The sequence below is a fragment of the Pipistrellus kuhlii genome, unplaced genomic scaffold (assembly GCF_014108245.1).
Source record: "Pipistrellus kuhlii isolate mPipKuh1 unplaced genomic scaffold, mPipKuh1.p scaffold_m20_p_1, whole genome shotgun sequence".
NCBI classification, from domain to species: domain Eukaryota; kingdom Metazoa; phylum Chordata; class Mammalia; order Chiroptera; family Vespertilionidae; genus Pipistrellus; species Pipistrellus kuhlii.
Genome location: NW_023425404.1, coordinates 52,621,687 through 52,635,965, shown reverse-complemented (window position 1 = coordinate 52,635,965; position 14,279 = coordinate 52,621,687). Strand labels below are relative to the sequence as shown.

Sequence of the window (14,279 nt, the reverse complement as noted above, 5' to 3'; positions counted from 1 at the left end):
TATCTTTCTCCCGTCCTCTTTGTAAAAAAATCAATAAAATATTTAAAAAAAACAACAACACTTATCACCAGATTATATACAATTATTTGTTTCCTTACACTAAAATGTAAGCTTCTTGAGGGCTGGGAATTGAAGACTGTTTTACCCCACACCTCAGTACAGTGCCTGGCATACATCAGGCACTCAAATATTTTGTTGAATTATTAGATAAAATATCAATGATCTTATAAGAGAAAAATTTGTGAGACACAGACATGATACTCATATGGAGACAATACTGGGAATGATTGAAGGTAACTTACTGCAGCACCAAACTTCTGCTGGAACTGATCAATGACTGTGTATGTCACCTCTTCTTCCTCTACATGGAAATGATGGTATTAGATATATTTGTCTTTCTTGGAAATAAAATAGCTCTCCCACTACTCTATTGCAACTCAAATGTTTAATGTTATTTCATTATCACCTGCATCAGCCCATCACACAGTGAGCACTATTAGCATCCTGTTTATCAACTGAGAATAAACAAAAGCCTCACTAGTGATTATCTTATGAATTGGACAATTTAGTCACTTTTTGTAATAACCCAGTAATGTTTCCCTCCTCATAGGTTTATGTCTTAAATACTTTAACACACACTTTTTAAAAGCATGTTCATAATAAAAATAAAAAAAATAAGAGTTTAAATAAATTAATCCTGGAGATGGGCCAATGTCCACACATTTGAGATCCTCTGGGTTCTGAAAGTGAATTACTTTTTAATTATGTCATTTAAAAGATTATTGGGATAGCCAAGCCAGTGTGGCTCAGTGGTTGAGTGTTGACCTATGAACCAGGAGGTTGGGGTTGGATTCCTGGTCAGTGCATATGCTAGGGTTGCGGGCTCCATCCCCAGTAGGGGGCGTGCAGGAGGCAGCCAATCAATGATTCTCTCATCATTGATGTTTCTATCTCTTTCTCCCTCTCCCTTCCTTTCTGAATTCAATAAAAACCCATTTTAAAATGTTTAAAAGATTGCAGACATTGTATAACATATAGTTCTTCATCTCTCAACCTCTGAATCTTTGGGGTGGCATAGGATACAGTCCATGCATCTCTTTCTTTTTTTCTATCCATACTCACTCCCTCGGCGACTCATCTAATCTCAAGGCTTTAAATATCATTTATAGGCTAACTCTTAAATATGTATCTCCATTTCAGACCTATCTCTCATCTCTAGATTTATATTCAAACTCAGGTAAACAGAAACTAAACTCTTATTTTTCCCAAATCTTTTCCATCCAGTCTTTCCCATCTCAGTTTCAGCAACAACATACTTCAGGATACTCAGGCCCAAACCCCTGAAATCATCCTTGATTCCTCTCTTTCTTTCACATCCATATCTGGTCTACCAGTAAATCGTGTATGCTTCACCTCAACATACACCCAGAATTCCATCACTTCTTACCAATCATACTGCCACCACTAGGATCCAAGTTTCACCATACTCACTAATTATAAAATTATTTCAATAGCCTCCTAAGGGGTATTCATGTTTTCACCCTTGTCTTCCTTTCAGTATCTATTTATATAAAAGACTAATATGCTAAGTGTCCTTTCCACCATCCAACCTGTCGCTATGATGTGCACTGACCACCAGAGGACAGACGCTCAATGCAGGAGGTCTATGCAAATAGACCAAATGGCAGAACAACCAAACAACCAGTTGCTATCATTTGCACTGACCAACGGGGGGTGTGCAGAACATGGGGGGCATTGGCTACAGCGGGATGGTGGAGCAGGTGAGCGAGGGCGCCAGACTAAGGCGGGCACTGGTTGCTGTCATCGGGGCGAGCCTCTGGTGGTTACTGAAACTTCTTTGCTCCTGCTCACCGCAGTCCCACCCAGCGCTCGCACCTTCTGCTGGTGCCAACCCTACTCACACCTCCAGTCAGCATCAGAGCTGCTGCTCGCACCCGCTGCTATTGCCTGGCACCAGTCCCGATCGCTTGGCACCATCAGCAGGTGCGAGCAGCAGCTGCCAGCTTTGATCACCCCTGAGGGCTTCTCTACTTCCTTCTGCTCCTGAGCAGTGAATGGGGCAGCAACTGCCACTCCCTCCTGCTGACAGTGATTGCCCAGTTTGTACCAGCTGCTGGCGCCGGCCCCAATCACTCCATGCCATCAGTGGGTATGAGCGGGACTGGCACCATCAACGTGTGGGATCAGCAGGAAGTACAGATAGGGGTCCAGGGGCCATGGTGGGAGGGGCCAGGCGGGGGCATAGAGGATGGGTCGAAACCTGCCCCTGAGCCCACTGCAGCCTCATGGCCCACAGTTCCTTTCAAGGTACACAAATTCGTGAACTGGGGCCCTAGTGCTTCAATAAGAAGATAAGCAAAAGATATGAACAGACATTTTACCAAAGATAGACAATGGCAAATAAGCACATTAAAAATCCTTACATCCTTACTCATTAGGGAAATGATAAATCCAAGAAATCCTCCAGTGGCTTCTCACTTCAGAGTACAAGTCCCTCCAGTGACTACAACTTCCTCTATGATCCACTGACCCCACTTCATCTCCTACTACTCTCCTTGCTCCAGCTAGACTGATCTCTGTCTGCTGTTATGTCAAGATCCTAACATGTTTCTTTCTCAAGGCCTTTGTATTTGTTCTTTATTCTGCCTAAAAAATATTTCCCATAGATATCTATACAGCTCTATCCCTCACCTTCTCCAGCCCATTACTCAAATGTCACCATTTCGATAAGGCCTGTTCTGAAAACCCTAAATTGTAAAACCACTCTCTCCACAGACTCCACTCTCTCCTTCGTCCTTCATTTTATCCATACTGGTTCTTTCTGTATTTAGACTGTGCTTACAAAAAAAAAAAATTTCTTTCTTTCTTTGTTGCTTTCTTTCTTTCTATCTAAAAAAAATTTTTTATTGATTTTTTTACAGAGTAAAAGGGAGACGATGGGAGAGAAACATCGATCAGCTGCCTCTTGCACACCTACTACTGAGAATGTGCCCGCAGCCAAGGTACATGCCCTTGACTGGAATCGAACCTGGGACCCTTCAGTCCGCAGGCAGATGCTCTATCCACTGAGCCAAACCAGTCATGCTACTCTTCTTATTTTTTATTTTTATTGATCTCAGAGATGAAGAAGAGGAGAGAGAAAGAAACATCAATGATGAAAAAGTTATTGATCAGTTGCCTCCTGCACACTCCACTCTGAGGACTGAGCCTGCAACCCAGGCATATGCCCTAACCAGGAATCGAACCATGACCTTGTGGTTCACAGGTCAATGCTCAACCACTGAGCCACACTGGCCAGGCCAGACTTCTACTCTTTCTTCTGTTTTTTTCTCTCTATGGCATTTGGCACTGGCATACTATATATTAAACTATTTATCTTAATTATTTAGCGTCTATTTTCTCCAACAGGTTTCAATGAGGTAACAGTATACCCAATGTATGAATATAGTGTGTACTCAAGTATTAAATAATTGAATCATTATATTTTATGTTAATTTAGGACCAAGAAGCAATGGCTTAGCTGAGCATTCCATATGAAACCCTAACTTAGGGTTATGCCAATTCTGAAGAGTGCTGAGCCACAATAAAGAAAGCCCAGCCGAAACCGGTTTGGCTCAGTGGATAGAGCATCAGTCTGCGGACTGAAAGGTCCCAGGTTCAATTCCGGTTAAGGGCATGTACCTTGGTTGTGAGCACATCCCCAGCAGGGGGTATGCAGGAGGCAGCTGGTCGATGTTTCTCTCTCATCAATGTTTCTAGCTCTCTATCCCTCTCTCTTCCTCTCTGTAAAAAATCAATAAAAATGTATAAAAAAAAAAAAAGAAAGAAAGAAAAAGAAAGCCCAGCTCTGGCCAGTTTTGCTCAGTGCTTAGAGCGTCAGCCTTGGGACCAGAAGGTCTTAGGTTTGAATCCTGGTAAAGAGCATGCACCTGGGTTGCAGGTATGATCCCTGGCCCCGGTCTGGGCATGTTAGGAGGCAACCAATCCATGTGTCTCTCTCACAGTGATGTTTTTCTCTCTCTTCCTCTCTCTTCCCCTTACCTCATTACTTCCCTCCACTCTCTCTAAAAAATCATGGAAAAAATATTCTTTGGGAAGGATTAACAAAAAACAAACAAAGAGAAGCCCAGTACTCACCTGATGGGCTGTACTTGAGGTCACTCAGAAGAGAGGGGGTTGGTGCCTCAGGGGCAGGAGGAGGCTCACATACATTTAAGTCTTCGTCTTTCATTTTACCCAAACTGGTTCTTTCTGTATTTAGACTATGCTTACAAAAAAACAATACTCAGGTGAATTGTTCTTTGTTGCTAATGCCATACACAGATTTTGCCGCACATCAATAATATTATAAGAACTCTAGATCTCCACTTCCTAGAGGACCCCATTCATCCACTGCTTACACGGATCTGAATATACCATCTAAAGATGGAAGAAGCCCTAGGCAGCACTGCTCTGAGGTTACCACCTCAGCCTGGGCACCGGAGGGTTGCCAGTTCTCTTCTCAATTTAGGGCATGTACCTGGCTGGGCAACAGGTCCCATCCCCAACCTGGACGGGTGTGTGTAGGCGGCAACCAATCAATGTGACACGTTGATGTTCGTCCCTCTTTCTCTTCCTCTTCCTCTTCCTCTCCCCACTCCCTTCCACTCTCTCTCCCCAAAAAAATAATCGATGGAAAAAATACCCTCATTCCTTAGGTGAGGATTAAAAAAAAAAAAAAAGATTTGAAAAAAATATCCATCTATTTTTTTCTCATTTCTATTACCCAACTAGTGAATTAGTCAATGCATTCTACTCTAATGTGTACATAATAATAAAGAAAAGTATTCCATCATACCTAACAGAGGATGCTTTTTCTCCCACTGTACCTTGTTCCACTTCATCCAGTAGTTCCACTGTAAAAGAAACAAATGGGGAGGATCCAAGATGGCTGCTCGGGTAGACACCTAACCGCAGCAGCACACAACAATTTCAATGGGATACAACTAAAATGTAGAGTGGACATCGTCCAGAGCCACAGGTAGTTGACTAAAAATTCTACAACAAGAAGGAAAGAGAAAACCAGAAGGAAAATCAGAGGAGCTGAAAAAAAAAGCCTAAGGTACGGAGACATGCTGCGCGCCCACATGCACGCAGAGAGGTCGCAGCCGGAGAGGAGGAGAGGGCTGGGTGCTGCCTGGCGCTCCCTAGCAGGAAGGAAATAAAAGCCCCAGACTGGGCTGAACCCCCAGACCGGCTGTGCTGAGCCCCAGTTATGGGCCAGACCCTGGGGACCCAGGCTCAGGCGGGGGAGACGGGGCTGTGAGGCGGAATCCTAGAGGAGCGGCGAAAAGCAGGGCCCCCGGAGTCGCAGGCACATTGCACGCAGAGGACTGAATGTTGACTTTGACGCTGGATTACCCTAACGTGAAGAAACAAAGCCTTTGGCGGCGCTGAGCCTCAGTCCGGACTGCTCTGAACCCCAGTCCTGGACCAGACCCTGGGGACCCAGGCTCAGGCAGGGGGAGACGGGGCTGTGAGGCGGAATCCCAGGGGAGTGGCGAAAAGCGGAGCCCCCAGAGTCGCGCGCACTGCGCGCAGAGGACAGTCTGTTGACTCTGATCCTGGACTGCCCTAGCGGGAAGGAGAAAATAAAAAGCTCCAGACTGGAGGAATGCGACAGGGAGCAGGAGCCCCTGCCGGACACCAGCCAGCCGGGTGCCGGCAGGGAGCCGGGCGACGGGGCCCCCGGGGGGGAGGTGCCCCTGAGCCATCGACCTCTGAAGGCGGGCAACGAAGCCAAGGCCGGGGGCTGCTTCCTGGGCGGCGCCGACCCCGGCAACAGGCTGGAGCAGCGCGGGAGCCCGCGGAGAACAAAGGGGTGCCATAGGCCAACCTGCTAAGCTCCCAGGACAGGAGGAAGAAACCAAAGTTCTCAATGTGAAGACATCAAGTGAGAGCAAAAGATAGTAAAATTACTTAAGAAAGAATACAAAGAAGATCTTGAAATTCAAAGACTAAGTCAGAACTCAACTCACCAGCCAACATTGCAACATAAATGCGTTTAAAAAAAAAAAAAAAAAAAAGGACAGAATGTTGGAACAGAGGCGGCCAGGCCTAGAGTGCCCAGGCACAAAGAAATGGCAACCGGGCCTGGAGCAGCAATGGCCAGGCCCCAGAGCAGCAGCAGCCAGAACCAGAGCAACAACAGCCAGCACTGGAGCAGCCAGACCTGGGGCAGTGGCAGCCAAGCCCAGGGTGGCCAGTCCAGGAACACCCAGACCCGGAGTGGCCAGGCCCGAAGAAGCCGGGCCCACAGCAGCCGGGTTGGGAGCAGCCAGGTCCAGAACAGCAGTAGCCAAGCCCAGAGCATCCAGGCTGGGAGCGGCCAGACTCGGAGCGGCTGGGCCCGGGGCAGTCGGGCCCAGAGCAGCCGGGTCTGGTGTGGCCAGGCCCGGAGCAGTGGCTGCCAGGCTGGGAGCGGCCAGGCCCGGAGCGGCCGGGTCTGGTGCGGCCAGGCCCGGAGCAGCGGCTGCCAGGCTGGGAGCGGCCAGGCCCGGAGCAGCCGGGTCGGGTGCGGCCAGGCCCGGAGCAGCAGCAGCCAGGTCCAGAGCAACTAGGTCGGGAGCGGCAGTGACCAGACCCGGAGCAGCTGGTTGTGGAACGAACCAGAGCAACAGAGGCCAGGCCCGGAGCAGCCAGGCACGGAACAGCTCGCTCTTCACCTGCCCCTGCCCCATGGCTGCCTCTCAGACATGGCTGGAAACTTTTGTGGGAACTTGAGGGTCTGCTGAATCAAGTGATGAAGGCTTAGATCTGGATGTGTTGAGTTAGTATAGTGCTGGGTGTTGATTTGTGAGTGCCTTGGGTGGGGCCTGGATGAGGCTGGTTGACCTATTTGGAAATGTCTTTTGTGTGAAATGTATCATTGGGCATGTGGTGGTATTATTGATATGAGAAAATGCTAAGTAACTGATTTACTATCTGAAAAGGGATTTACTATCGGGGAAAGGGAGGGAGGAAGAGACTGAACATAAACTGCACCTATGGATGAGGACAATGGGGGATGGGGAGGGGGCGGAGGGTGGGGTGGGAACCTGGTGGAGGGGGGAAGAAATGAGGAACCTTTGTAACAATATGAACAATAAAGAATGATTTAAAAAAAAAACCAAAAAAAAAACACACAAAAAAAAACAAATGGCTTCCAACAGTTTCCAATCTAAAAGCAATTAACACCTCCATCTGCACCTGCCCACAGTTTGTCCATGTACCAAAACAGTGATTGGAAATAAAATATTAGTCCCCAGAGGCCTTTATATGCTAGCAACAGAGTAGAAAAGACTATCCAAAGTACTCATCACTCCTAATATTTTTATTTTTCAATTACAGTTGATATTCAATATTTTATTAGTTTCAGATGTATAGTATAGTGGTTAGATATTATATCTTATGAAGTGTTTACCCCAATTAGTCTAGTACCCACCAGGCACCATACATATTCCTATATAATAAAAGACTAAAAAGCAAATTGTCCCCTCGGGAGTTTGACCAACCAGGAGTTCAACTGCCCACTATGACATGCGATTACCACCAGGGGGCAGTGCGGAATAAAGGAAGGCCCCAGATGGCAGCTGGCAGCCAGCAGCCAGGGGAAGGAAGGCCCCAATCGATTGGCACTGATGGCCCGCCAGGCCTATGGGCCCTACCCATGCACAAATTTCACGCACGTGGCCTCTAGTTATTACAATATCATTGACTATATTTTCTATGCTGTAATTTACATTCCCCATGACTATTTTGTAACTGCCAATCTGTACTTCTTAATCTTTTCACAATTTTTTTCACCCAGTTCCCGAATCCAACCCCATCAGGCAACCATCAGTTGGGTTCTCTGAATTTGTTTCTGTTGTTGCAAATGGTAAGATTTTATTCTTTCTTATAGTCAAGTAATAGTCCATTGTATATATGTACCACATCTTCTTTATCCAAATGTATATCGATGGACACTTAGGTTGCAAAGATTCCTAACTCTATGTCCCTTTGTAGCTTCCTTGGCCATTCAGCAGGATTAGGAACCTCTCTAACTGTTTTGTTTACCTTTTTGTTGTTGTTGTTGTTCCAGGGCACTCTGAGGTCATACAGATTGGTTCTAGAAATATCTTTTCTTTTCTGTTCATTCCATTTCCAATGCATCTTTCTTCACCCTGCATACTGTTTGGAGGTTTTTTTCTTTTCTTTTCTTTTTTTTTTTTGTGACAAGAATGTTTATTAACTGGCTCCTACATAAAGTCCCAGTCCTGGAAGCCATCAACAAACTCCATGGCCTTCACTAACCTTAAGGTCACTGACCTTTTTTCTTCTCTATCAGAATCATTGATTTCACAGGGGTGAGGAACGTCTGGCCTGTGGGCCAATAAGGCCCATGGCATCATTTGGTTTGGCCCTGCCAAGGCATTAGGGGCGAGTTAATTAAATATTTTATTAAATATGGCAGTTAATATTGTATGGCCCACAAATGATGTTATAAATATACAGTGGCCCTTGGCTGAAAAAAGGTTCCCCATCCTTAGTTTGAGGCAAGGATGGGAGGACAGGAGTACATGATGGGAGGAGCCAGTCCAAGCAGAGGAAGTGTGGCCTGGCAGAAGGCTGAGCTGTTCTTGTCCATACCTGGGGCAGCCCAAGAACCCTCTAGTCATCGCTGAGCCAATCTACAATAGTTCAAGGGCAGCTGTGATCCTTGTCCTTGAACGGGAAAGATCCAGAACAGGCCAAGCCCAAGTCTGTCCCCACAGATCCATTTCTCACTGGGGCAGTGGCAGAGCTGAGGTGTCTTACTAGTCTTTATTCAAAGGAAGAGGTTGCCTTTCTTGGCCTGCGTTTTGACGCCTTGAACTTCTCAGCTAGGACCAACTGGCACTATTCAGATTCCTTCAGGAAGTATGGGCGATGGCCCTGCTGGGCCTGAGCCCGGCGCTCCTGCTTCAGAGCCAGGCACGGCTCCTGCTGCCACTTTCATTCCTGCTGTGCCATTTCTTGCTGCTCCATTCGCTGAAGCAGCTGCTGCAGCTTCTCATGCTTCTCCCCTGCACGGTGCTTCTTCAATTGCTTTTTCACAAGCTTTCTCTTTGGCTCGGATGTCATTTAGGAATTGATATGTTTTGTCAAACACTTCAGGATTATATTCCCCTGACAAATAGTAAAAGTGGAGGTCCCAGGCTACCTCCTTACTGATGGGGACAACTTAACACAAAAATGGCACTCAAACCTTCGCTGACATTTCCAGAGGCCTGTGCTTATCTGTAACACATGCATTTTGGACAGGTGGTCTAAAGTCTTGCTTCTTAGTGCTGCTTCCAGCTACGAATTGTTTGTGTGTCTTAGTCCCCACATGGCTCTGCAATTCCAACAGCTCCTCAAATGACCTCTCAGATGTGTCCTTCCACAGGCTCCCACCCCTGCTGTCATCTCTGCTATCCCTGGCCCAGCGGGGAGAGCTGGCGGCAGACCTGGAGCGGGACCTCACTCTAGACATCAGCTCGCACAGTGTGAACCTGTTTGGGGTTTTCTATGAAACCACATACAAATCTATCCCTTTCAAACTCTCAGAGGCTAGTACATTAATATTTCAGTGACATGAAAATAAAAGCTAGATTCAAAATCACAAAAGAAATATGAGAAAAAACATTCCATGAGATTCTGAAACAATTTATTTTTAACCTAGCAGTGCAGGAATGTAAGGAAATATTATAGACTAGAGGCCCGAAATTGGTGCACAGGGGGAGGGGCGTCCCTCAGCCAAGGCTGCACCCTCTCCAATCTGGGTCCCCTTGAGGGATGTTTGACTGCCTGTTTAGACCCGATCCTGATGGGGATTGGGCCTAAACAGGCAGTTAGATATTCCTCTCTCAATCCAGGACTGCTGACTCCCAACTGCTCACCTGCCTGCCTTCCCGATGCCCCTAACCACTTCTGCTTGCCAACCTGATCACCCCCAACCACTCCCCTGTCAGCGTGACTGATGTCTAACTGCTCCCCTACCAGTCTGTTTGCCCCCAACTTCCCTCCTCTGCCAGCCTGGTCACTCCTAACTGCCCTCCTCTGCAGGCTTGATCACCCCCAACTGCCCTCCCCTGCTGGCCATCTTGTGTCCACATGGGGGCAGGATCTTTGAGCACATGGGGGCAGCCATCTTGTGTGTTGGAGAGATGGTCAATCTGCATATTACTCTTTTATTAGATAGGATAGAGGCCTGGTGCACAGGTGGGAGCCAGCTGGTTTGCCCTGAAGGGTGTCCTGGATCAGAGTGGGGGTTCCCTTGGGGGATGGGGCGGCCTTGGCAAGGGGCCTGTGGTGGTTTGCAGGCCAGTCATGACCCCTAGTGACCCAAGCAGAGGTCCTGGTATCTGGGATTTATTTATCCTCTACAACTGAAACTTTGTAGCCTGGAGTGGAGCCAAGCCTTCTGCTGGCTCTGTGGTGGCAGCCATTTCTGTTGGGGTTTATCTATCTTCTATAACTGAAACTTTGTAACCTTAAGCAGAGGCCAAAGCAGGCCAGGGCTGCAGAAGCTTGGCTTCCTCCATCACCAGGGGCAACCCTAGCCTCCTGCTGTCTCCACCTCGAGGCTGCCACCATTTTGTTGGGATTTATTTATCTTCTATAATTGAAACTTTGTAGCCTTAAGAGGAGGCCTGGGCTGGCCAGGGTGTGTGGAAAGCTTGGCTTCATCCATCATCGGAAAAACCCAAGCCTTCCTCCTGCTCTCTACTTGGCCCCAACCATTTTGGTTGGTTAATTTGCATACTCGCTCCTGATTGGCTGGTGGGTGTGGCTTGTGGGTGTAGCAGAGTCATTGTTGATTTGCATATTGATTGTGGCTTGAGGGTATAGTGGAGTGATGGTTAATTTGCATATTATTCTTTTATTAGATAGGATCATTGATTCTAAGATGCACATTTTACTTTTTTTAAAATATATTTTATTGATTTTTTTACAGAGAGTAAGGGAGAGAGAGAGAGAGTTAGAAACAACAATGAGAGAAAAAAATCGATCAGCTTTCTCCTGCATACCTCCTATTGGGGATGTGCCCACAACCAAGGTACATGCCCTTGACTGGAATCAAACCTGAGACCCTTCAGTCTGCAGGCTGACGCTCTGAGCCAAACTGGTTTTGGCTAAGATGCACATTTTAAACAGCTCTGAAATTGGATATGACTCACAATTGAAAGCCTTTTTTTCCCCCCTTAGGGTGGGAAAATAATAGTGTACCTTACAATTAATGGCATCTTAGATTCAATTGTGTATACTTAGTTACTTCTGAGGAGAAAAGGCTCTCAGGGGTCACTAAACTTTCTCTCTGTCCTTATCCCTCCCTTCCACTCTCTCTAAAATTCAATGGAAAAAAATATCCTTGGATGAGGATTAACCACCACCACCACCACCAGCCCCCCGGGGAAAACAAGAAAAGAAAAGAAAGAATCCCACTGCTGCCAGCACCATCACAGACATTGTAAAAAGTAGTTCAAGGGACAGAGTTTTACAGTAGCATACTCAGTGACTAAGGACAGTTAGATAGCTAGCTACAAGTGGATCTGGATTGGCAGTCATTTAATTTGGTGAGATTTCCATCTCTCCCTAAATTCTACTTCTCTCACAAAACAAAGCAAACTTTCAAGCAGCAGTAATTTCTCCTTTACAGAAGTCCTTTCCTTTACTCCTATTTGCCCCAATGTTAAGAAATGCAGAGCTCTATGCAGACCCAGATCTCCAACTCCACCACCTTCTCTTCCCTGCCTGAACTTCATTCCTCCCGGGAGGGATTTCTGCTTTTCAGTTCTTGAAAGCAAAAACAGTTCTTGCTCCCAGCCCTTTTCTTAGCCCATATCGCTTGTTTGAGAAACACTGACCAGATGAGCTTCTATACTATTATATTACAGGCAAACAATTGGAGCTACTCTTGCTAAATGGCTTTTGTTGGCAGAAATAAAGAACAGAGCTGCTTCCTGTGATTCCAAAACCCAAAAAGCTCTGGGGGAAAAATTTTTTTTTCCTGTGATTCTTTTGGCAGCAAACATGAACTGACATACTACTTATAGTCCTATTTTATTCCACTTAGTAGTATGATTATCCACCCATTTCTCTGTAGAAATGTGTTTAATTACAGACTGCTGCCTAGATCTGCTTGAGGTGTTATGTAATATGAACAATATATACTCTGTGTTAGGCTTTCCAAATGTCCAGTAGAATTCTGGATTCTGAAAAATTTGGCCTAAATGTTTCAGATAATGTACTGTGAACCTGTAGCAAGACAATTCCTTTCTGTTCAGATTCCTAACTGTGCCTCTGGCTGGGTTTCTAGTAATGAGCACTAGCAATCCTCACATTGTAAAAACCAGGATAACTAAAATTCTCTAAGACTATTTTTGCTCATAATATCCTCTGAATCAGTAAGGTAAGTATCAATTCTCAAATAATAACTTTAAGAGTTCATAAATGCAATCTTAAAGGCAAGATAACAATCTTTTTTTTCCAAATATTGGAATGCAGCAGTACAGTGAATTTACCCCTGCAAATCCCAATACCAGCATTCAATGACAATGAAGCTCTCACCATTCACAATCTCATGTCCAAAAAACATCTTCACTCCTGGGACACTTCGACCAGTCTCCACATTCTTCACTGTCATAGAAAATAATTCAAATGGTTAATAAAAAATAATACTCCCTAAAACCATAAGAAAATATGATACCTCTCGAAAGTGCTCAATCTGAGTTTTATAAAAATCCCCAAGTTATTTCCCCCCCCAAGAATGAAGAGTCAGTAACAAATTGCAAAGCTATAGCCTTAAAATAGCAATATAAAGAACAAAGGGAACCCCAGAGAAACTAAAAGGGCCATGGTAGTGAATTTAAACTTCTCCAAAGAAGCCTTGACTAGGTAGCTCAGTTGGTTAGAGAATCATCCTGACACACTAAGGTTCTGGGTTCAATCTCCCGTAGGGGCACATACAAGAATCAAACTGTGGGAGGCAAAATGGCAGCTGTAGTGAGCAGCTGTCAAGGGATGAAAATAGGTATGCCTAGAAGCAAATTTTAAAAAAATATATATATTATTGATTTTTTACAGAGAGGAAAGGAAAGGGATAGAGAGTTAGAAACATCGATGAGAGAGAATCATCGATCAGCTGCCTCTTGCACACCTCCTACTGGGATGTGCCCACAACCCAGGTAGATGCCCTTGACCGCAATTGAATCCGGGACCTTTTAGTTCGCAGGCCAAGGCTCTATCCACTGAGCCAAACCGGTTTTGGCTGCTTAGAAGCAAATTTTAAAAGCATTTCCTCCTCAAATCTTTTTCTATACCACCTGATAAGCATCTTGATTCACTATGGCCATTTCAGCAGTGAAATGGGCAGTATCAAGCAAAACTATCTTGAAATATTTATTTCCAGTTCAAAATGGAGCTTTATCCTGTGTTTGTCATAAATCCACATACTCTTCTATTCCAGATGACTATAATTGCCAAGTAGAACTTGCTTTGACATCTGAAGGCAGGATGATAGTCTGCTACCATCCTTCTATGGATATTCCATAGGAAAACACCAAGCTTATCCCTCAGCCGGATCCTGTGCCTATAACTATGAAGAAACACAGGAACAAATACTGAAAAACAGATTAGAAGAAAAAGATAAACACTTTGAGCAAGAACCCATGATAGAACAACTTAGCAAAATGTTCTTTACTACTAAGCACCGCTGGTATCCTCATGGACAGTATCATAGATGTCATAGGAAACTGAATCCTCCAAAAGACAGATGACATGAGATTTTCAGTACTCAAAGAGAAATGCTCTCATGTGTCTCATTTGCCTTTTGAGAAGATGCAATCAGGTATATTCACTAATTTATACAGTAAAATAATGTCTTTTCATCTAAAAAAAAAAAAGAATCAAACAGTGAATGCATAAATAAGTGGAACAACAAATTGATGTTTCTCTCTACCCCTTCCCCTCTTTCTCTAAAAATCAATAATAAGCCCTAGGTGATTTGGCTCAATGGATAGAGTGTTTGCCTGCAGACTGAGGGGTCCTGGGTTTGATTCCAGCCAAGGGCACATTCCTGGGTTGCAGGCTCCATCCCCAGGAGGGGGTGTGTGGGAGACAGCCGATCAATGATTCTCATCATTAATGTTTCTATCTCTCTCTCCCTCTCTAAAATCAATAAAATATTTTTAAAAAATAAATAAAAATCAATAATAAGTAAAACTTAAACTTCTACC

At 45.2% G+C, this 14,279-nt stretch overlaps 2 protein-coding genes and 1 pseudogene across 5 annotated transcripts in view; 1 reads left to right on the top strand and 2 right to left on the bottom strand.

Moving 5' to 3' along the window:
- EXD1 (exonuclease 3'-5' domain containing 1) overlaps window positions 1-14,279 on the bottom strand; it is a 41,577-nt gene that overhangs the window by 18,914 nt on the left and 8,384 nt on the right. For 3 of the 4 annotated variants that reach the window (XM_036445533.2, XM_036445555.2, XM_045574417.1), the window contains exons 3-6: window positions 12,613-12,681; window positions 4,859-4,916; window positions 4,159-4,283; window positions 303-361 (exon numbers count right to left, since the gene is read on the bottom strand). In XM_036445533.2, the coding sequence (XP_036301426.1) occupies window positions 303-361; window positions 4,159-4,283; window positions 4,859-4,916; window positions 12,613-12,681 (311 nt within the window). Of the gene's footprint in view, window positions 1-302; window positions 362-4,158; window positions 4,289-4,858; window positions 4,917-12,612; window positions 12,684-14,279 lie in introns of those variants that run through there. The other variant, XM_045574418.1, reaches the window with a different exon arrangement.
- RRP36 (ribosomal RNA processing 36) lies at window positions 8,845-9,699 on the bottom strand. The gene is given in 2 exon segments (XM_045574638.1): window positions 8,845-9,123; window positions 9,125-9,699. Coding segments are annotated over 2 exon segments (690 nt in total). The 5' UTR covers window positions 9,536-9,699.
- Window positions 13,324-13,997, top strand: LOC118723425 (annotated as a pseudogene).